Source organism: Pseudophryne corroboree, chromosome 9, assembly GCF_028390025.1.
Source record: "Pseudophryne corroboree isolate aPseCor3 chromosome 9, aPseCor3.hap2, whole genome shotgun sequence".
Lineage (NCBI taxonomy): Eukaryota > Metazoa > Chordata > Amphibia > Anura > Myobatrachidae > Pseudophryne > Pseudophryne corroboree.
In genome coordinates this window covers 481,089,534-481,114,041 of record NC_086452.1, presented here as the reverse complement: position 1 = coordinate 481,114,041, position 24,508 = coordinate 481,089,534, and the positions used below count along the sequence as shown (strand labels likewise).

General features: G+C 48.1%; 1 protein-coding gene across 1 annotated transcript in view; it reads left to right on the top strand.

The window, feature by feature from the left end:
• The first annotated feature begins 2,675 nt into the window (after positions 1–2,675).
• CDHR4 (cadherin related family member 4) overlaps positions 2,676–24,508 on the top strand; it is a 233,471-nt gene continuing 211,638 nt past the window's right edge. Inside the window, exons 1-3 of the mRNA XM_063941453.1 lie at positions 2,676–2,759; positions 4,231–4,334; positions 15,040–15,170. Of these exons, the coding sequence (XP_063797523.1) occupies positions 4,249–4,334; positions 15,040–15,170 (217 nt within the window). The 5' untranslated portion in view covers positions 2,676–2,759; positions 4,231–4,248. The remainder of the gene's footprint in view (positions 2,760–4,230; positions 4,335–15,039; positions 15,171–24,508) is intronic.

Here is a 24,508-nt window from a genome sequence, read left to right as displayed (position 1 = left end):
GTGGTGGAGGATGCAGGAAGGTAGAGATGTGGTGGTGGATGGAGGAAGGTAGAGATGTGGTGGAGGATGGAGGAAGGTAGAGATGTAGTGGAGGATGGAGGAAGGTAAAGATGTGGAGGAGGATGGAGGAAGGTAGACATGTGGTAGAGGATGGAGGAAGGTAGAGATGTGGTGGAGGATGGAGGAAGGTAGAGATGTGGTGGCGGATGGAGGAAGGTAGAGATGTGGTGGAAGAAGGTAGAGATGTGATGGAGGAAGGTAGAGATGTGATGGAGGATGGAGGAAGGTAGAGATGTGATAGCAGATGGAGGAAGGTATAGATGTGTTGGCGGACAGAAGAAGGTAGAGATGTAGTGGCAGATGGAGGAAGGTAGAGATGTGGTGAAGGATGGAGGAAGGTAGAGATATGGTGGAGGATGGAGGATGGTAGAGATGTGGTGGAGGATTGAGGAAGGTAGAGATGTGGTGGAGGATGGAGGAAGGTAGAGATGTGATAGCAGATGGAGGAAGGTAGAGATGTGGTGGAGGATGGAGGAAGGTAGAGATGTGATAGCAGATGGAGGAAGGTAGAGGTGTGTTGGAGGATGGAGGAAGGCAGAGATGTGGTGGAGGATGGAGAAAGGTAGAGATGTGGTGGTGGGTGGAAGAAGGTAGAGATGTGGTGGAGGATGGAGGAAGGTAGACATGTGGTAGAGGATGGAGGAAGGTAGTGAAATGGTGATGGATAAAATGTAGAGATGTGGTGGAGGATGGAGGAAGGTAGAGATGTAGTGGAGGATGGAGGAAGGTAGTATGTGGTGGAGAATGGAGGAAGGTAGAGATGTGGTGGTGGATGGAGGAAGGTAGAGATGTGGTGGAGGATGGAGGAAGGTAGAGATGTAGTGGAGGATGGAGGAAGGTAGAGATGTGGAGGAGTCTGGAGGAAGGTAGACATGTAGTAGAGGATGGAGGAAGGTAGAGATGTGGTGGAGGATGGAGGAAGGTAGAGATGTGGTGGCGGATGGAGGAAGGTAGAGATGTGGTGGAGGAAGGTAGAGATGTGATGGAGGAAGGTAGAGATGTGATGGAGGATGGAGGAAGGTAGAGATGTGATAGCAGATGGAGGAAGGTATAGATGTGTTGGTGGACAGAAGAAGGTAGAGATGTAGTGGCAGATGGAGGAAGGTAGAGATGTGGTGGAGGATGGAGGAAGGTAGAGATGTGGTGGAGGATGGAGGAAGGTAGAGATGTGGTGGAGGATGGAGGAAGGTAGACATGTGGTGGAGGATGGAGGAAGGTAGAGATGTGGTGAAGGATGGAGGAACGTAGAGATGTGATGGAGGAAGGTAGAGATATGATGGAGGATGGAGGAAAGTAGAGATGTGGAGGATGGAGGAAGGTAGAGATGTAGTGGACGATGGAGGAAGGTAGAGATGTGGTGTAGGACTGAGGAAGGTAGAGATGTGGTGGAGGATGGAGGAAGGTAGAGATGTGGTGGTGGATGGAGGAAGGTAGACATGTGGTGGAGGAAGGTAGAGATGTGATGGAGGAAGGTAGAGATGTGATGGAGGATGGAGGAAGGTAGAGATGTGATAGCAGATGGAGGAAGGTAGAGATGTGGTGGAGGATGGAGGAAGGTAGAGATGTGATAGCAGATGGAGGAAGGTAGAGGTGTGTTGGAGGATGGATGAAGGCAGAGATGTGGTGGAGGATGGAGAAAGGTAGAGATGTGGTGGTGGATGGAAGAAGGTAGAGATGTGGTGGAGGATGGAGGTAGGTAGACATGTGGTAGAGGATGGAGGAAGGTAGTGAAATGGTGATGGATAAAATGTAGAGATGTGGTGGAGGATGGAGGAAGGTAGAGATGTAGTGGAGGATGGAGGAAGATAGAGATGTGGAGGAGGACGGAGGAAGGTAGAAATGTGTTGGCAAGTGGAGGGAGCTAGAGATGTGGTGGAGGATGGAGACAGGTAGAGATGTGTTGGAGGATGGTGGAAGGTAGAGATGCGGTGGACGATGGAAGAAGGTAGTAATGTGCTGATGGATAGAAGAAGGTAGATAATTGGTGTAGGACTGAGGAAGGTAGAGATGTGTCCAGATGGAGGAAGGTACAGATGTGGTGGAGGACTGAAGAACAAAGAATAGGAAATTGTAAACTGAACTATATGTAGAAAGCCATCAGGTGATTTTTGAGTGTGGCATTCAAGATCATCAACCCATCACCAGATTACAAAGATGCTAAAATGTTAACTGAAATTGTTGCTTTAGAGGAAATTGTTATGAAGAGACTCTGGATAGATGTGATGTCCTGCAAGTTACGGTAGAGATTTAGTAGCCAAATAGAAAGCAGCTAAAACAATTGCTCCCCTGGATACCAGCACAGAAGGTATATGTGTATGGGGATAGACCGGTGATGGAGGATACAGCCGGGGTTATATACAGGAAATACGGGTCTCATCACCCCTTGTAGTGTATTCTGAGATCAGTATGTCCGTGTATATAATACATTTTATCTCTGTATTATAAGGAATAACATACAATGACCTGTCGTGTGTAGAACGCAGTGTTACTGTCTTTATCTCAGTTTACATAGTGCAGAATTTTGCGTTGACTTATAATATCCATATAATTTATCCCTTCTTCATGTACTGCTAATACACACTTCTCATGCCTTCTGGTTCCCCCAGTATAAGATTACGCAGCCCAGTCCGACCCCATTCACCATCTCTACCAGTGGAAACGTCAATGCCCCAGCCTCCGGATTCAGCAATACAGCTGCAGTGAGTATGACCTGCTGTGCATGATTGGGGCTTCTGGAGAGAAAGACACAACTTAGCCATATAATTATTAACATTTACAGTATATAGTGCAAGCATATTCCACAGCGCTGTACAAAGAATATAATATGTCAGTCAGTCACATCAGTCCCTGAACCAGTGGAGCTTACACTCTATATTACACACACATTAACCCGTCAGTGTGTTTCTGGAGTATGGGAGTATTGGAGTACCCGGAAGAAACAAACACATGGAAAGAACATACACACTCCACACAGATGGGCCATAGCAGGGAATTGAACTCATGAGCTCAGTGCTATGAGGCAGGAGTACTTACCCTTACGCCATCTGTGCTGCCTATATATATATATATATATATATGTATATGTGTAGTTTCCTGGTTGGAGTCACACCATACACTTTATGTGTCACTGTAGTGTACTCCACCTGCCTTTTGCCTTAGGGCCCATTTATCAAACCATATTTGCGGCTAATACTATGTATCCCTGCCATGTAAGAAGGAGGGAACGCGGCATCTCTCTCCGATACCGGCTGCGATCCCTCCATTGCCGCTCGCAGCTGCATCCACCAAAGCATTCCCGTTATTGGTCCCCGCAGCTAACGCAATCTCCTGATGTAGTGCCGGCAGGGTTCCCCAGGATCCCTCCGCCTGGAAATAACCCCTGTGCACGGCAGTGACACGACCGCGCATGCATTTCGGAGACCCTGTCCCTGCCTGTGCCGGGTGATACATTCACCTGAAGTGATCGCATTCTGTAATGCAGTCCTGGGCGCTGATATCGCGTCCAGATCACATTGCAGATGCGATCATTGATAAATGGCCCCTTTACCTGTTATGTTGTGTGAATTAGCCGCTGTCTCACTTATGCTCATATGCCGGTGTCTGTGCGGCTTTCTTACCCCAGTCCTGGTTATTATTACTCTGCTCGGTCACATCCCACCAAAAAGTCTCTGTACGGCATCTTCTCGCATCTGACAATTGCATCATCGCAGGTTTCACCTCTGAGCTGCCGGACATTTCATTCTTTCTTTACTTTACTCACTTTGAAATACAGTGTTGATTTATTGACGCAAAGGTTGCAGGTTTCACTGATTAGAACCTGTTGCAGAATATCCCGCATGTCATGTTACATACATGCAGCGTTCACAGTAATGTGTATTCAGTATGTCTGTTCTCTGTGTGTGGAACATATTGCAAGTGTCCTTTCTGTGTCATAGTATGTAATAAAAGAATTTACACTCATCTCCAAATATCTTTCATGAGAACAGGGGATACCCCAGTATATATATATATAATGGTCTGCACACATTAGGCGCCCTGCGTTGGAAGAGTCTATGACTCACACTCCTCTGATATAACACCAGATGTCCGCGCTATGGGGGGGTGGGGAGATCCTGACATACCCGCTATGAGAGAGAATGGTTCCTCATGTCTGTATGTTCTCCTTCGCAGAGTTACCAGCTGCAGATCATGGTGACAGACAGTCAGGGAAACACCTGCAACGGAACACTGAATGTCAACGTGCTTCCCATCTATGACAACCCCATCAACTTCACGTGAGCGCGCAGGAGGGTGCAACCTGTGTGGGGCATGACAGTGGAGCCGGGTGCAGAGTTACATCTGGGGGGGATGATTGTGCGTCACTGTCTGCAGGCGTCTGATAATGATAACAGATGTGTGTTACACCTGCACTAAGGGGGTCATTCAGAGTTCTTAGCAAACCAATAACGGTAGCAGAACCGTGGCCCTTATTCCGAGTTGTTCGCTCGCAAGCTGCTTTTAGCAGCATTGCACACGCTAAGCCGCCGCCTACTGGGAGTGAATCTTAGCTTATCAAAATTGCGAACGAAAGATTCGCAATATTGCGAGAAGACTTCTCTGTGCAGTTTCTGAGTAGCTCGAGACTTACTCTTCCAGTGCGATCAGTTCAGTGCTTGTCGTTCCTGGTTTGACGTCACAAACACACCCAGCGTTCGCCCAGACACTCCTCCGTTTCTCCAGCCACTCCCGCGTTTTTCCCAGAAACGGTAACGTTTTTTTCACACACACCCAGAAAACGGCCAGTTTCCGCCCAGAAACACCCACTTCCTGTCAATCACATTACGATCACCAGAACGAAGAAAAAACCTCGTAATGCCGTGAGTAAAATACCTAACTGCATAGCAAATTTACTTGGCGCAGTCGCAGTGCGAACATTGCGCATGCGCATTAGCGACTAATCGCTCCGTTGCGAAAAAAAAATAACGAGCGATCAACTCGGAATGACCACCCATGTGCACTGCATGTGGGGTAGATGTAACATGTGCACTGCATGTGGGGTAGATGTAACATGTGCACTGCAGGTGGGGTAGATGTAACGTGTGCACTGCAGGTGGGGTAGATGTAACATGTGCACTGCAGGTGGGGTAGATGTAACATGTGCACTGCATGTGGGGTAGATGTAACATGTGCACTGCATGTGGGGTAGATGTAACATGTGCACTGCATGTGGGGTAGATGTAACATGTGCACTGCAGGTGGGGTAGATGTAACGTGTGCACTGCAGGTGGGGTAGATGTAACGTGCACTGCAGGTGGGGTAGATGTAACATGTGCACTGCATGTGGGGTAGATGTAACATGTGCACTGCATGTGGCGTAGATGTAACATGTGCACTGCAGGTGGCGTAGATGTAACATGTGCACTGCAGGTGGCATAGATGTAACATGTGCACTGCAGATGGGGTAGATGTAACATGTGCACTGCAGATGGGGTAGATGTAACATGTGCACTGCATGTGGGGTAGATGTAACATGTGCACTGCAGATGGGGTAGATGTAACATGTGCACTGCAGATGGGGTAGATGTAACATGTGCACTGCAGATGGGGTAGATGTAACATGTGCACTGCAGATGGGGTAGATGTAACATGTGCACTGCAGGTGGGGTAGATGTAACATGTGCACTGCATGTGGGGTAGATGTAACATGTGCACTGCAGATGGCGTAGATGTAACATGTGCACTGCAGATGGGGTAGATGTAACATGTGCACTGCAGATGGGGTAGATGTAACATGTGCACTGCAGGTGGGGTAGATGTAACATGTGCACTGCAGATGGGGTAGATGTAACGTGCACTGCAGGTGGGGTAGATGTAACATGTGCACTGCAGATGGGGTAGATGTAACATGTGCACTGCAGGTGGGGTAGATGTAACATGTGCACTGCAGGTGGGGTAGATGTAACATGTGCACTGCAGATGGGGCAGATGTAACATGTGCACTGCAGATGGGGTAGATGTAACATGTGCACTGCAGATGGGGTAGATGTAACATGTGCACTGCAGGTTGGGCAGATGTAACATGTGCAGATAGATTTAGATTTGGGTGGGTTATATTGTTTCTGTGCTTCTGCACATGTTACAGAAGATTGGCGGAGGAGCCGGTCACTCACATAACATCCCGCCCCCGCATTCTTCCCCGGCGTGCGCAATGCCTCTCACAATGAGTTTCAGAATAAGGGGTCAAGTCACATAGTGGGGACAGTGCTGGGAAATTCGTCAGACAGGCGGCTGTGGTAAGATATAGGGGGGTAATTCAGACCTGATCGCTGCGCAGCGTTTTTTGCTGTCCTGTGATCAGGTAGTCGCCGCCTACAGGGGGAGGGGGAATCGCAGTGCGGGGGTGCGATCGCATGTGCTGGAGAGATGTGGCCGGATCTGACGTCACAAATCCTCCCACCAAACGCCGGGACACCCTGTAAAACGCTCAGTAGCCACCCACAAACGCCCTCTTCCTGTCAGTCACCCTGCGATCACCCATGCAATCACTTTTTTCGCACCATCCTGTCGCTGCCCGGCGCTCCCCATCACTGCGGCTCATCACGCCTGCGCATTGTGGTGCATACGTAGGCGCAGTTCAGTCCTGATCGGCCCCATCTTGCGTCAGACATGAGGCTACAGTATACACAGGGGGCAGCCATATTGACACAGAGAGGACCAGGTTAAGGGCCACATGGGGCTGGTGCTGAAAATGTTCAAGAGCCAACACTGAGAAGTGTTACCAGCTCTGTGTGGGTGTGACCAGTGTCATGTGGGTGTGACCAGCTCTGTGTGGGTGTGACCAGTGTCATGTGGGTGTGACCAGCTCTGTGTGGGTGTGACCAGTGTCATGTGGGTGTGACCAGCTCTGTGTGGGTGTGACCAGTGTCATGTGGGTGTGACCAGCTCTGTGTGGGTGTGACCAGCTCTGTGTGGGTGTGACCAGTGTCATGTGTGGGTGTGACCAGCACTGTGTGGGTGTGACCAGTGTCATGTGGGTGTGACCAGCTCTGTGTGGGTGTGACCAGTGTCATGTGGGTGTGACCAGCTCTGTGTGGGTGTGACCAGCTCTGTGTGGGTGTGACCAGTGTCATGTGGGTGTGACCAGCTCTGTGTGGGTGTGACCAGCTCTGTGTGGGTGTGACCAGTGTCATGTGGGTGTGACCAGCTCTGTGTGGGTGTGACCAGCTCTGTGTGGGTGTGACCAGTGTCATGTGGGTGTGACCAGTGTCATGTGGGTGTGACCAGCTATGTGTGGGTGTGACCAGTGTCATGTGGGTGTGACCAGCTCTGTGTGGGTGTGACCAGTGTCATGTGGGTGTGACCAGTACTATGTGGGTGTGACCAGCACTGTGTGGGTGTGACCAGTGTCATGTGGGTGTGACCAGCTCTGTGTGGGTGTGACCAGTGTCATGTGGGTGTGACCAGCTCTGTGTGGGTGTGACCAGCTCTGTGTGGGTGTGACCAGTGTCATGTGGGTGTGACCAGTGTCATGTGGGTGTGACCAGCTCTGTGTGGGTGTGACCAGTGTCATGTGGGTGTGACCAGCTCTGTGTGGGTGTGACCAGTGTCACGTGGGTGTGACCAGTACTATGTGGGTGTGACCAGCACTGTGTGGGTGTGACCAGTGTCATGTGGGTGTGACCAGCTCTGTGTGGGTGTGACCAGTGTCATGTGGGTGTGACCAGTGTCATGTGGGTGTGACCAGCTCTGTGTGGGTGTGACCAGTGTCATGTGGGTGTGACCAGCTCTGTGTGGGTGTGACCAGTGTCATGTGGGTGTGACCAGTGTCATGTGGGTGTGACCAGCTCTGTGTGGGTTTGACCAGCTCTGTGTGGGTGTGACCAGCTCTGTGTGGGTGTGACCAGTGTCATGTGGGTGTGACCAGCTCTGTGTGGGTGTGGCCAGTGTAATATGGGTGTGACCAGTGTCATGTGGGTGTGACCAGCTCTGTGTGGGTGTGACCAGTGTCATGTGGGCATGACCAGCTCTGTGTGGGTGTGACTAGTGTCATGTGGGTGTGACCAGCACTGTGTGGGTGTGACCAGTGTCATGTGGGTGTGACCAGTGTCATGTGGGTGTGACCAGCTCTGTGTGGGTGTGACCAGCTCTGTGTGGGTGTGACCAGTGTCATGTGGGTGTGACCAGCTCTGTGTGGGTGTGGCCAGCTCTGTGTGGGTGTGGCCAGGGCCATGTGGGTGTGACCAGCTCTGTGTGGGTGTGACCAGTGTCATGTGGGTGTGACCAGCTCTGTGTGGGTGTGACCAGCTCTGTGTGGGTGTGACCAGCTCTGTGTGGGTGTGGCCAGTGTCATGTGGGTGTGACCAGTGCCATGTGGGTGTTACCAGCTCTGTGTGGATGTGACTAGCTCTGTGTGGGTGTGGCCAGTGCCATGTGGGTGTGACCAGCTCTGTGTGGGTGTGACCAGCTCTGTTAGGGTGTGACCAGCACTGTGTGGGTGTGACTAGTGTCATGTGGGTGTGACCAGTGTCATGTGGGTGTGACCAGCTCTGTGTGGGTGTGACTAGTGTCATGTGGGTGTGACCAGTGTCATGTGGGTGTGACCAGCTCTGTGTGGGTGTGACCAGTGTCATGTGGGTGTGACCTGTGTCATGTGGGTGTGACCAGCTCTGTGTGGGTGTGACCAGTGTCATGTGGGTGTGACCAGCTCTGTGTGGGTGTGACCAGCTCTGTGTGGGTGTGACCAGTGTCATGTGGGTGTGACCAGTGTCATGTGGGTGTGACCAGCTCTGTGTGGGTGTGACCAGCTCTGTGTGGGTGTGACCAGTGTCATGTGGGTGTGACCAGCTCTGTGTGGGTGTGGCCAGTGTAATGTGGGTGTGACCAGTGTCATGTGGGTGTGACCAGCTCTGTGTGGGTGTGACCAGTGTCATGTGGGTGTGACCAGCACTGTGTGGGTGTGACCAGTGTCATGTGGGTGTGACCAGTGTCATGTGGGTGTGACCAGCTCTGTGTGGGTGTGGCCAGCTCTGTGTGGGTGTGACCAGTGTCATGTGGGTGTGACCAGCTCTGTGTGGGTGTGGCCAGCTCTGTGTGGGTGTGGCCTGGGCCATGTGGGTGTGACCAGCTCTGTGTGGGTGTGACCAGTACTATGTGGGTGTTACCAGCTCTGTGTGGGTGTGACTAGTGTCATGTGGGTGTGACCAGTGTCATGTGGGTGTGACCAGCTCTGTGTGGGTGTGACCAGTGCCATGTGGGTGTGACCAGTGCCATGTGGGTGTTACCAGCTCTGTGTGGATGTGACTAGCTCTGTGTGGGTGTGGCCAGTGTCATGTGGGTGTGACCAGCTGTGTGGGTGTGACCAGCTCTGTTAGGGTGTGACCAGCACTGTGTGGGTGTGACTAGTGTCATGTGGGTGTGACCAGTGTCATGTGGGTGTGACCAGCTCTGTGTGGGTGTGACCAGTGCCATGTGGGTGTGACCAGTGCCATGTGGGAGTGTCATGTGGGTGTGACCAGTGCCATATGGGTGTTACCAGCTCTGTGTGGATGTGACTAGCTCTGTGTGGGTGTGACCAGTGCCATGTGGGTGTGACCAGTACTATGTGGGTGTTACCAGCTCTGTGTGGGTGTGACCAGTGTCATGTGTGGGTGTGACCAGCTCTGTGTGGGTGTGACCAGCACTGTGTGGGTGTGACCAGTGTCATGTGGGTGTGACCAGCTCTGTGTGGGTGTTACCAGTGTCATGTGGGTGTGACCAGCTCTGTGTGGGTGTGACCAGTGTCATGTGGGTGTGACCAGTACTATGTGGGTGTGACCAGCACTGTGTGGGTGTGACCAGTGTTATGTGGGTGTGACCAGCTCTGTGTGGGTGTGACCAGCTCTGTGTGGGTGTGACCAGTGTCATGTGTGGGTGTGACCAGCTCTGTGTGGGTGTGACCAGCACTGTGTGGGTGTGACCAGTGTCATGTGGGTGTGACCAGTACTATGTGGGTGTTACCAGCTCTGTGTGGGTGTGACCAGTGTCATGTGTGGGTGTGACCAGCTCTGTGTGGGTGTGGCCAGTGTAATGTGGGTGTGACCAGCTCTGTGTGGGTGTGACCAGTGTCATGTGGGTGTGACCAGCTCTGTGTGGGTGTGACCAGTGTCATGTGGGTGTGACCAGTACTATGTGGGTGTGACCAGCACTGTGTGGGTGTGACCAGTGTCATGTGGGTGTGACCAGCTCTGTGTGGGTGTGACCAGCTCTGTGTGGGTGTGACCAGTGTCATGTGTGGGTGTGACCAGCTCTGTGTGGGTGTAACCAGCACTGTGTGGGTGTGACCAGTGTCATGTGGGTGTGACCAGCTCTGTGTGGGTGTGACCAGTGTCATGTGGGTGTGACCAGCTCTGTGTGGGTGTGACCAGCTCTGTGTGGGTGTGACCAGTGTCATGTGGGTGTGACCAGTGTCATGTGGGTGTGACCAGCTCTGTGTGGGTGTGACCAGTGTCATGTGGGTGTGACCAGCTCTGTGTGGGTGTGACCAGTGTCATGTGGGTGTGACCAGTACTATGTGGGTGTGACCAGTGTCATGTGGGTGTGACCAGCTCTGTGTGGGTGTGACCAGTGTCATGTGGGTGTGACCAGTGTCATGTGGGTGTGACCAGCTCTATGTGGGTGTGACCAGTGTCATGTGGGTGTGACCAGTGTCATGTGGGTGTGACCAGCTCTGTGTGGGTGTGACCAGCTCTGTGTGGGTGTGACCAGCTCTGTGTGGGTGTGACCAGTGTCATGTGGGTGTGACCAGCTCTGTGTGGGTGTGACCAGCTCTGTGTGGGTGTGGCCAGTGTCATGTGGGTGTGACCAGCTCTGTGTGGATGTGACTAGCTCTGTGTGGGTGTGGCCAGTGCCATGTGGGTGTGACCAGCTCTGTGTGGGTGTGACCAGCTCTGTTAGGGTGTGACCAGCACTGTGTGGGTGTGACTAGTGTCATGTGGGTGTGACCAGTGTCATGTGGGTGTGACCAGCTCTGTGTGGGTGTGACCAGTGCCATGTGGGTGTGACCAGTGCCATGTGGGTGTTACCAGCTCTGTGTGGATGTGACTAGCTCTGTGTGGGTGTGGCCAGTGTCATGTGGGTGTGACCAGCTCTGTGTGGGTGTGACCAGTGTCATGTGGGTGTTACCAGCTCTGTGTGAGTGTGACTAGCTCTGTGTGGGTGTGCCAGTGCCATGTGGGTGTGACCAGTGCCATATGGGTGTGACCAGCTCTGTGTGGATGTGACTAGCTCTGTGTGAGTATGACTAGCTCTGTGTGGGTGTGCCAGTGTCATGTGGGTGTGACCAGCTCTGTGTGGGTGTGCCAGTGTCATGTGGGTGTGAGCAGTGCCATGTGGGCTTGTACACATTTACACTATCAGCTCCAATGTCTCCCTAAGTACACAACAATAGACAATGACATCATTTTGTGAGAAAACAAGACACACAATGTGATTTTGACAGGCCGTGTGTCCACGGGGCGTCTGATCATCCTCATTCTGCCACGGCAATGGGCCCTGGAGGCGGGTGTCAGGTGTGGGGGAGGGGGGACACGCTAAAGAACTACTACACGCATGTACAATGCTCTTAGTAATAGATACTGATAATGGTGGCTGCGGATAATCGGGGGGAGAAGGGTGGATGGATACTCAGGCCGGCCGCAGTGTAGGATATGTGACATATACCGTACATAGACTCAGTAGCTCCACTTCTGGAGACACCTGAGCAGGAGGCTAGTAGAAGAGACCCAGAAGATCAGATCCTACGCATTTCGTCTGACATATAAACCGCTGTATATCCGGAGCCTGTGATAGTGACAGAGACATGTAAACTAGAAACCGCTGTATATCCGGAGCCTGTGATAGTGACAGAGACATGTAAACTAGAAACCGCTGTATATCCGGAGCCTGTGATAGTGACAGAGACATGTAAACTAGAAACCGCTGTATAACCGGAGCCTGTGATAGTGACAGAGACATATAAACTAGAAACCGCTGTATAACCGGAGCCTGTGATAGTGACAGAGACATATAAACTAGAAACCGCTGTATAACCGGAGCTTCTGATAGTGACAGAGACCTATAAACTAGATACCGCTGTATAACCGGAGCCTGTGATAGTGACAGACATATAAACTAGAAACCGCTGTATAACCGGAGCCTGTGATAGTGACAGAGACATATAAACTAGAAACCGTTGTATAACCGGAGCCTGTAATAGTGACAGACATATAAACTAGAAACCGCTGTATAACCGGAGCCTGTGATAGTGACAGAGACATATAAACTAGAAACCGCTGTATAACCGGAGCCTGTGATAGTGACAGAGACATATAAACTAGAAACCGCTGTATAACCGGAGCCTGTGATAGTGACAGAGACATATAAACTAGAAACTGCTGTATAACCGGAGCCTGTGATAGTGACAGACATATAAACTAGAAACCGCTGTATAACCGGAGCCTGTGATAGTGACAGAGACATATAAACTAGAAACCGCTGTATAACCGGAGCCCGTGATAGTGACAGAGACAAATAAACTAGAAACTGCTGTATAACCGGAGCCCTTGATAGTGACAGAGACATATAAACTAGAAACCGCTGTATAACCGGAGCCTGTGATAGTGACAGAGACATGTAAACTAGAAACCGCTGTATAACCGGAGCCTGTGATAGTGACAGAGACATATAAACTAGAAACCGCTGTATAACCGGAGCCTGTGATAGTGACAGAGACATATAAACTAGAAACCGCTGTATAACCGGAGCCTGTGATAGTGACAGAGACATATAAACTAGAAACCGCTGTATAACCGGAGCCTGTGATAGTGACAGAGACATATAAACTAGAAGCCGCTGTATAACCGGAGCCTGTGATAGTGACAGAGACAAATAAACTAGAAACCGCTGTATAACCGGAGCCCGTGATAGTGACAGAGACATTTAAACTAGAAACTGCTGTATAACCGGAGCCTGTGATAGTGACAGAGACATATAAACTAGAAACCGCTGTATAACCGGAGCCCGTGATAGTGACAGAGACATATAAACTAGAAACCGCTGTATAACCGGAGCCTGTGATAGTGACAGAGACATATAAACTAGAAACCGCTGTATAACCGGAGCCTGTGATAGTGACAGAAACATGTAAACTAGAAACCGCTGTATAACCGGAGCCCGTAATAGTGACAGAGACATATAAACTAGAAACCGCTGTATAACCGGAGCCTGTGATAGTGACAGACATATAAACTAGAAACCGCTTTATAACCGGCACCTGTAATAGTGACAGAGACATATAAACTAGAAACTGCTGTATAACCGGACCCTGTGATAGTGACAGACATATAAACTAGAAACCGCTGTATAACCGGAGCCTGTGATAGTGACAGAGACATATAAACTAGAAACCGCTGTATAACCGGAGCCTGTGATAGTGACAGAGACATATAAACTAGAAACCGCTGTATAACCGGAGCCTGTGATAGTGACAGAGACATATAAACTAGAAACTGCTGTATAACCGGAGCCTGTGATAGTGACAGACATATAAACTAGAAACCGCTGTATAACCGGAGCCTGTGATAGTGACAGAGACATATAAACTAGAAACCGCTGTATAACCGGAGCCCGTGATAGTGACAGAGACAAATAAACTAGAAACTGCTGTATAACCGGAGCCCTTGATAGTGACAGAGACATATAAACTAGAAACCGCTGTATAACCGGAGCCTGTGATAGTGACAGAGACATGTAAACTAGAAACCGCTGTATAACCGGAGCCTGTGATAGTGACAGAGACATATAAACTAGAAACCGCTGTATAACCGGAGCCTGTGATAGTGACAGAGACATATAAACTAGAAACCGCTGTATAACCGGAGCCTGTGATAGTGACAGAGACATATAAACTAGAAGCCGCTGTATAACCGGAGCCTGTGATAGTGACAGAGACAAATAAACTAGAAACCGCTGTATAACCGGAGCCCGTGATAGTGACAGAGACATTTAAACTAGAAACTGCTGTATAACCGGAGCCTGTGATAGTGACAGAGACATATAAACTAGAAACCGCTGTATAACCGGAGCCCGTGATAGTGACAGAGACATATAAACTAGAAACCGCTGTATAACCGGAGCCTGTGATAGTGACAGAGACATATAAACTAGAAACCGCTGTATAACCGGAGCCTGTGATAGTGACAGAAACATGTAAACTAGAAACCGCTGTATAACCGGAGCCCGTAATAGTGACAGAGACATATAAACTAGAAACCGCTGTATAACCGGAGCCTGTGATAGTGACAGACATATAAACTAGAAACCGCTTTATAACCGGCACCTGTAATAGTGACAGAGACATATAAACTAGAAACTGCTGTATAACCGGACCCTGTGATAGTGACAGACATATAAACTAGAAACCGCTGTATAACCAGAGCCTGTGATAGTGACAGAGACATATAAACTAGAAACTGCTGTATAACCGGAGCCTGTGATAGTGACAGAGACATATAAACTAGAAACCGCTGTATAACCGGAGCCTGTGATAGTGACAGAGACATATAAACTAGAAACCGCTGTATAACCGGAGCCTGTGATAGTGACAGAGACATATAAACTAGAAACCGCTGTATAACCGGAACCCGTGATAGTGACAGAGACATGTAAACTAGAAACCGCGGTATAACCGGAGCCTGTGATAGTGACAGAGACATATAAACTACAAACCGCTGTATAACCGGAGCCCTTGATAGTGACAGAGACATATAAACTAGAAACCACTGTATAACCGGAGCCTGTGATAGTGACAGACACCGTGATCAGAGCATAGTGTGTGACTAAATGTAGATTCCCACTGAGCATTTGTCGTATGGGAACCGTTCCTGTAAATAATTCCATACAGGAAGTCTCTTATTACCTGCAGGCGCCACATCCTCTGCAGCAGCTGACCACTGCGTTACCTCACCTGTGCTATTCCTGTTCCAGGCAGTCATCCATGGTGGTGTCCATCGCTGAGAACGGCGGGCCCGGGCAGCAGGTGGTCGTAGTGAAGGCGCAAGGGAACAACGTCCTGTATGAGATGACCACGCCCAGCACGTCCTACTACATAGAGTCAGGTATCCCCTCACCTGGGCAGTACTGGGGACTGGACTAGCGGAGGGAGACAGAGATAAGGGCCACTCTAGCCCCTCATGGTGTGGTTATTAGGGCTCGGGGTTAGCAAAGGTTGGGGTGTAGTGTTATGGTAGTGAGGGTTAGGGTCACTGTGAAGGTGGAGATGGTGTGGTTATTAGGGCTCGGTGTTAGCATCGGATTAGGGGTCGTGGTTATGGCTTTGTTTAGGGTCAGGGTTCGGGTTGAGGGTAAAGGTTCGAGTGTTAGTGTTATGATAGTGAGGTGATAAAGCTAAATATTTATCTTATATAATACCCTTTATGAGGTCTAAGAACACTGTACGCTATCTACGTATGAAGTACCGTAAGGGTACGCACGTTGCGTAACAATCGCTTAGCCGTAGTCGAGACGCTCAAGCGTCACGTTCGCTCACGGCCAAGAGATCACAGGCAGGCACGCTATTGGCTGCTGACTAACGTAATGATTCGCTATAGCGTAGCGGACGCTCGGGACCACGAGGAGATCACCAGCGGCGCTGACGCTCACAATGTTAAATCTTTATATCTAAACCATAAACAATGTAATATGCTGTAAAACCTTAGTGTAGAGATAGGGTGTAGATGCAACCTAGTGTAACCTTATTAACTTACAAGCTGTTTGAGCGTCACCGACGCTCTGAGAATACTAGACACTATAAGATATACACAGATACCTGGGCTTAGGGTCCAACGCCTAATATATATATATTTTGAATGATATACTTGCAAAAGAATTAATACAAATACAAATCATACACTACAATATAACATAGACTACCTAACCAGATAACTACACAGGAAATATAATACAATTACTATTTAAGGGAAAATAAGAGAAAAAGAGGAGGAGAGAGAGAGAGAGAGAGAGAGAGAGAGAAATTGGCCCACAATAACAAGAAGATCAATATAGTTGCGGAGAAACACTTACGCACAAGGGAAAACGATCGCATGCGCCTCGATATCCAGCTCCCGATTATCAGCAATGAGAACCGTTGAAGAGAGTGAACTGGATATGGTCGGCCTGCCTATTTATGCCCCACACACAATACAATTCAATGGTTCCTACAATCTCATTGTTCATTGGACACAGGAATTCGGCTTCGCATTATAACAAAAGGTCATAGGTTGATTCATACAGGTGGGCTGTGACTGCTTCCAACTGTTCAGGTGGGTGGGACACTGAGTTTCCCGCCGCATGACTAAATAAGAACAAATAATAGTAAATGGACATAAACTTCTTATGTCCATAACTATTCGCACGAGCGATTAATCCGCTCCAAACCAACACCGGAATATTGCTATTTAAATACTCTTCCGATGGGTACCAAACACCACTGTATGACCCCTGTTAGACCCTTCGTACAATACAAAGAGGGATCTCTCTGTTCAGGAACATGCTATGTTAACTAAACTTTCACAATCTATCAAAGGGACCATGATCTACAAAATACATTATATAGTGAAAATATGTAACGATTGAGTCGCACGCTACGATCACATAAACTCTACCGTAAATACGCATACCGTGCGCCCGCGGGTGCCCGCGACTGTGAGTATGCGCACGTACGGGAGAGCGCACGCATGCGCAGCACGGACCTGTGTGAGGTGCAAATATGGTAGTGTGCATAGAGATATTTTTCTGACTTTGACAGTCCACCCTTTGGCAGTCAACAATAACTGCCACCTTCTAAAACATTTCAAAAGGAGAAAAATATATGTCAGGGGTTAATACATTTACATGGTTGGGTAGGGGAGGAGAGGAGAAGGTAGGAAAAGGGTATGACCTAGTGAGATAGCAGAAGCATGTGTGTATGAGTCCATGTTTGGGGGGTCATGTATCATCGTGCCGTACGTGTGGTACATCAAGCTTCGAGGTATTGCGAAGTATACATTTGAATTCCTTCTTATCCCGTGGTACGGGTCTGTGGATGGGCTGTCAAACTTTACCGAGCTCTTTTCGGCTTTGGTTGTAACAAAATGGGGGAGCACATTTTAGTTGATGATACATGAATGGGGGAGATATGTGATTGCTGATATCTGTGCCTGTATTCCCTATCGACTATGTGTGTCATTACCTGAGGGTTGTAGAAATGAAGAAAAGACATAATTACGGTAAATGCGGTGGTATTCTATGTCAAGTAAATGTACATTCGTCGATTGAGGTCTTGTTTGGTGTCTGGTGAATGCAGTCTTCTTTGTGCTTTTGCCCATAAGGTGCGAGCAAAAGCTGTCAATGTCCATAGATTTACAAAAGTGTTGGGCTAGCGTAATTTTAAAATTTCTAGGGAAACTGGGGATCCATGGCATAGTTCATCAAAAATCTGTGTATCAGGTTGTCAAAACTTCTTCTTTAATCCCTCTGTTGTCTGTATATCGGCTCATCAAATTCCTCGTCCAAGTGGGTCTTTTTACCTTGGAGGAAACGGAAAAACAGGTGAAAGAAACGGACCGTAGAAATCGCATTTTCATCACATCATTGTTTCTACATTTGGGTCATAAATCAAGTCCATTGGAATTACAGTTTCCTCACTCCTTAAACTCATTACCCTAGTACGACGATTGCACCTCATTAAAGCCTGACCGCATCTAAATATCAAACCAATCGTTATGATAACACCTAAGATACATAGGAGAAACTTCCCAACATCCATTATGACTCCTTGAGCCCAGTCTCCTAAACCAGAGAACCAATTTCGCGGGTTCAACCATGACACCCAACCAGTCAGCTCATTACCTACAGCAGCAAGAGTGAGATTGTGTCTCCTGCGAAATTCCCACTTCAGTTGGAGAATATCGTCCATCTTTTGGTCTATGACCTCGACCGGGTCCTCGGTGCTATTCGTAATATATGTGCAACATTTCACGCCGTATTGTGTTGCCAGTGTGACACAATATCCGCCTGTCACTGCTGTGAGGTAATTAAGAACCATTCTATGCTGTACCAGTTCTGTTTTATAAGCTTGAAGTTCTCTTCCAGTATACCTAAACGTGTCATCATACATTTCAGTGATATTATCTAACAAATTGGCGAGCGCAGATATGTATTTATAATTCAACACTCCTCTGGCGGTGCGAGTGATGTCTAACGCGATTAGAAACTGAATCCCGGTGGATTCATGGATCATGTCAGAGGCCGGATGCTCTGTTCTTTCTATCAGGTGCCGTTTAACTACGTGCTCGTAATGGGTGTGAGTATAAGGAGTTTGGGCAACACGGTGTATGTCTTTCATTTTGTCATGTGATACAGTCATTACTTCAGGCAGTACTTTTCCAATATAACACAATCCTTCAGAGTTTGGGGCAAGCCACTTATACGCCTTTCTCCCGCATATGAAATATGCATCATCGGGGAGAACATATGGGACGGAGTAGGACATAACCATATTACACACCTTCCATGTGAAATCTCCTAACCCTAATTCTTCCATCTGCTTAGTACACGTATCAGGTTGTACGATATGTGCACAATATCCTGGTGATACCTCTCCAACTCTCGTAATCCTATTTCCTAAGGTATACCTATACCGGAAAGATTTTCCTCTACTGGCTATGTGGCGTATAAGCTCTGTATCTGTTGGCATTCTATCTGCTCTATGCGAAAAGGTCATGGTTTGATTACTCCATGACACTTCCCAATTTCCCGGCTTTCGGGGATTGGAGATGTTAAAGCATAATAGGGACCTATCCACATGGTATTGGTGGAGCTTCAAACTAGGAGGGCTGGAGATATTAAACCTCCTGTCCACCGGTCTCCCACCACTTAACTCAAGTACCTCCCCTAACGTTAAAGGAAATGGTACTAGTCCTGATTTGCTATGACCTTGAGGTACTTGAGAGCATACCCAACAATCTGTTTTATTTAACACACTACCCACTAAGGAGTGATAGTCACTCAATGGATGCCGGTCCATATGGATATTAAAACTGGATTGGCATTTCTTTATGCACCCATCCTCAATGACATTGTTACAGAGCCGACAGATACAGTTTTCTTCAGCTAACAATCCTTCACAATTCCTTCTATGGTCAATGCTATCGGATCGTTTTCTGATACTCGCCTTTGCTTGTTGATTATGTTGTTCTTGGAAAACTACGCCTCCATCTCTGTCATCAGAACCCATTCCAGAACCTCTCTCGACCTCCATGGTACTCTCGCCGGAACAGACTGCTCTGGTCAACATCATGGTCAACAGGAAAATCCGGATCACAGTCTCTTGGGGCAAGTCCATCTTGTAGGAGGAAACGGAGAAGAATGAGAAGGGGGAAAAAAAATAATTTGAGGGAGAGGGGATGGGAAGTTGGAGAAAACAATAAAAGGGAACAGGGGATCGACAACTGCTTTTGGTCTTGTGATTTTCAATGCTCAGGTGCCGCCTCAATCTTCCTGGAACAGACACTCCAGTGATACAACCTCTACCGTCTGTTCCTTATCACGGGACCTCTCTGGATCAGCAACCTTTTTACAGTGGGACGAATGAACCCAAGTCTCTCTCTCAGCAACCTTCAATGCTGTAGTGCTAGTCAATAAGACCTGGTATGGTCCTTCCCAACTGTCAATAAGGCAACCTGAGCGTAGAAAATTCCGTATCATTACATAATCCCCAGGTTCAATGTCATGACAATTACTATCTGGTAAATCAGGAATCACTAACTTCAGATTATCATTTTGATTCCTCAACTGTTTACTCATGTTAATCAAGTATTTTACAGTCACTTCATTGTTACACTTCAAATCATCCTGAGGGTTAATCATAACATGCGGTTGTCGACCAAACAAGATTTCAAAGGGAGACAGATTAAGAGGGGACCTGGGAGTGGTTCTGATGCTGTACAGTACAATGGGTAAAGCTTCTGGCCATGTCAATCCTGTCTCTACCATCACTTTACTCAGTTTATTTTTAATAGTGCTGTTCACTCTTTCCACTTTCGCACTCGCCTGTGGACGGTATGGAGTGTGCAGCTTGCTATCAATTCCCATCAATTTACACATTCCTTGAAAGACATCACCTGTAAAATGGGTACCCCTATCACTTTCGATAATTCTAGGGATACCATATCTACATACAAATTCCTGCACAATTTTCTTAGCAGTAAACATAGCGGTATTTGTGGCCGCCGGAAATGCTTCGACCCAATTTGAGAAAACATCTATACAAACAAGTACATATTTCAAATTTCGACAAGGGGGTAATTGAATAAAGTCAATCTGTATTACCTGGAAAGGGCCGCCGGCAGGTGGGATATGAGATGGTTCTGTAGGTATTGCCTTTCCGATGTTCTTTCTCAGACAGGTAAGGCATGACATTGCCCTTTTACTCGCATGAGAAGAAAATCCTGGGGCACACCAATATGCTCTTACCAACTTGCACATCCCTTCCTTGCCCAGATGAGTCAGCCCGTGAGCTGCCTCAGCTAAGCATGGAAGGTATGCTTTGGGGGCCACTGGTTTACCGTGTCCATCCGTCCAGAGTCCTGAGGACTCCTGACCATATCCCTTTGCCTTCCAGACTGCCTTTTCCTGTGTGGAACACAAATTTTGCATCTCACACAACTTCTGTGTGTTGATGGTATTAAATACCATCAGTTGTGTGGTGTCTGTCTGCCTGGGGGTAGCAGCTGCTAATTTAGCAGCTTCGTCTGCTCGGCTGTTACCAAGTGATACTGGGTCTTGGCTATATGTGTGTGCTTTACATTTGATAACAGCCACTATGTCGGGTTCCTGTATCGCTGTTAGAAGCCTTTTTATGTGAGCTGCATGCGCTACCGGTGTACCAGCTGCCGTCATGAAATTTCTGAGGCGCCATAGGGCTCCGAAATCATGGACTACCCCGAATGCGTATCTAGAATCGGTGTAGATATTGGCTGATTTGCCCTTAGCCAATTCACATGCTCTGGTTAGGGCGACCAGTTCAGCAACTTGGGCTGAGTGAGGTGGGCCTAGCGGTTCCGCTTCTATGGTGCCTTGGTCATCTACGACTGCGTATCCAGTACACAAGTCTCCCGAGTCTGACTGTCTATGACAACTACCGTCCGTGTAGAACGTAAGTTCTACATCTTCCAGTGGGTTGTCACTGATGTCAGGCCTTGCGGTAAAATTTTGGGTCAAATATTCCATACAATCATGTGTGTCTTCCTTTGTGTTAAATTCTCCTTCCCCACCACTCTCATCCTCCACCCTTTGTGCCTGTCCAGGCACACCTGGGAGATATGTTGCAGGATTTAATGCACTGCATCTCCTTATGGTGATGTTTACAGGGGCCATTAGTGCCAATTCCCATCTTGTAAACCGCGCTGATGAGACGTGTCTGGTTTGGGCAGAATTTAACAAGGCTGACACTGCATGTGGCGTATGGATTGTGAGGTTGTGGCCTAGCACGACGTCTTCGCTTTTCGTTACTAGCAATGCTATCGCAGCAACGCTTCGCAAGCATGTGGGGAGGGATCGCGCTACCGTATCTAGCTGAGCGCTGTAATATGCTACCGGCCTGCTGGCATCACCGTGCTTTTGGGTTAGTACGCCTGCCGCGCAACCAGCACTTTCTGTTCCGTATAGTTCAAAGGGTTTCCCATAGTCCGGCATACCAAATGCTGGTGCCTGCGTTAGGCACTGTTTAAGTCTCTCAAATGCCATCTCAGATTAGTCTGTGTGCGAAATCCGATCAGGTTTGTTTGAGGAGACCATCTCCTGCAAGGGTAACGCTAGAATGGAAAACCCTGGGATCCAATTACGGCAATACCCACACATTCCTAAAAATGTTCTGATCTGTTGCTGGGTTTGTGGCAGAGTCATGTCTCTAATTGCTTGAATTCTATCAGCGGTCAGGTGTCTCAGTCCTTGTGTTAGACAGTGTCCCAAATATTTTACCTTAGTTTGGCATAATTGCAACTTGTCTTTGGAAACCTTGTGTCCTGTGTCTGAAAGATGAAACAGGAGCTGTTTCGTATCCTTCAGGGATGCTTCCAATGAATCAGAACACAGTAGTAGATCATCCACGTACTGTATTAATACTGATCCACTCACTGGTTGGAAAGACTGTAAACAATCATGCAAAGCCTGAGAAAATATACTTGGGCTATCTATGAATCCTTGTGGTAATCGAGTCCATGTGTATTGGACTCCTCTGTATGTAAATGCAAACAAATATTGACTGTCAGGGTGCAGAGGTACCGAAAAGAAAGCGGAGCAGAGGTCAATAACAGTGAAAAATTTCGCAGTGGGAGGGATTTGCATTAGGATGACAGCTGGATTTGGCACTACGGGGAACTGACTCTCAACTATTTTGTTAATCCCCCTTAGATCCTGCACTAGCCGGTAACCCCTCCCCCCACTCTTTTTAACAGGGAAGATGGGACTATTGGCAGTGCTGGACGTTCTTACCAGAATGCCCTGTTGTAGCAAGCGCTCTATTACGGGATACACTCCTAGCTCCACCTCTGGTTTCAGAGGGTACTGTGGGATTTTTGGAGCTATCCTACCATCTTTTACTTGTACAACTACCGGAGCTACGTTTGCCATTAATCCAGTGTCCTGTCCATCTTTAGTCCAAAGTGACTCTGGTATCTGAGATGTCATTTCTTCTACTTGGGAGGGAGTCCTATTTGTCATAATGGTATGTGACATTAATTTTGACGGGGAGTCTAACATGTCTCGCACTTCCTGAGCGTGATTCTCAGGTATGTCCAAGAATACACCTTCAGGAGTACAATAAATGACGCACCCCATTTTACACAGTAAGTCTCTTCCCAGGAGATTAGTCGGTGCCGATGCAGCCAGCAAAAAGTAATGCTTGGTATGTAAAGGCCCTACTGTAATCTCGGCTGGTTTGCTAACAGGGTAGTGCTGAACTACTCCCGTTACCCCTATGGCTGGAATTGTCTTACCAGTGGTTCTCATGCCCACTGTCGAATTTATCACTGATTTGGCCGCCCCTGTGTCTACAAGAAAGTTTAATGATTTACCAGCTACATTGATTGCAATTTCTGGTTCACTTCCAAGGCTTGCAATCAATTTTACTGGCTGCAGATTACAGGTATGGCCACACCCCTATTGGGTATGGTGACCTCCCTGAATCCCGCTGGCAGCAACTACTTGTGATGGAGTTAATTGGGAGCTACCAGAGGCTTGCCAGTCTCTGTTCGGGGGGTATCTTTTTGTTTCCCCTGTATGTGGCTCATAACTCCGTTTCTGCGGACCTTGCTCCCAATGTCGTGTGTCGTGTTGTTGTCTAGGGGGTTGGTATGAGTTTCGTGAATTCTTCATTCTACAATCTCGTGCCATGTGTCCCTGCTTATGACAAGAATAACAAGTAACCACACTTGACTTACCCACAGGGTTTGATGATATAAACAAAGGCTGCCTTGTGGTCAGGGCCTGTATACTTACTGACATTAATTTATCACCTTGTTGTTCCCTGTGTCTGGTGATGTTCCTATCGTGATCAATAGCAGCCTCTCTCAAAGTAGCCACAGACAGACCTCGCCAACATGGTTGCGTGGTCTGTACCCTAGTCTTCAATGACTCTTTTAAACCATCCATCAGTACCGATACTGCTACTTCTCGATGGTTTATGTTTGTTTTGATGTCCTCTATGCCTGTGTATTTTGCCATTTCTGATAATGCTCTGTGAAAATACTCTGCAGCTGTTTCTGACTCCTTCTGTTTAATGGAGAATATTTTGTTCCATTTAACTACGGCTGGGAAATACTCTTTTAACTGTAAGCTTATTCTTTTTACATTGTCTTTGTTGTACACATCTGTAAGAGGTACATCCTGATCTAATCCACAGTCAGCTAAAAATTGAGCTGCGTCGACATTGGAGGGTAAACATGCTCTCAGCAATATCTGCCAGTCTTTGTTGTTGGGCTCTAACGTGTTACCTAGGTCTCTGATGTATTTTTGGCTGGCAACTAAGTCTTTTCTAGGGTCAGGGAATTCCGACACTATGGTCCTTAATTCCATTCGGGAAAATGGGCTGTACATGGCAATGTTCTTAACAGGAGTGACTCCTGAAGTGTCTGTTTTCCCATTTGGAACTACTATTACCTTAACAGGATTAACTCTAACAACCTCATTCTGTGTAGATTCTACAGGCTGTGGTGAAATAGTTTCAGCATAGTGTATGGTGCCGTACTTACCCGTTGATACGACCTCACCTATCCCTCCGCTAGGGGCCTTTGTTACTAATCTCGGGGGTGGAGCTGTGCCTACTGTGGTCTCTGCTATGGTGGCTGCTAGAGAGAGCGCTGAAATTGTTGCCGATTCGTCCTCTTGATCGCACTCCTGAGGAAAGTTCAAAACAGGG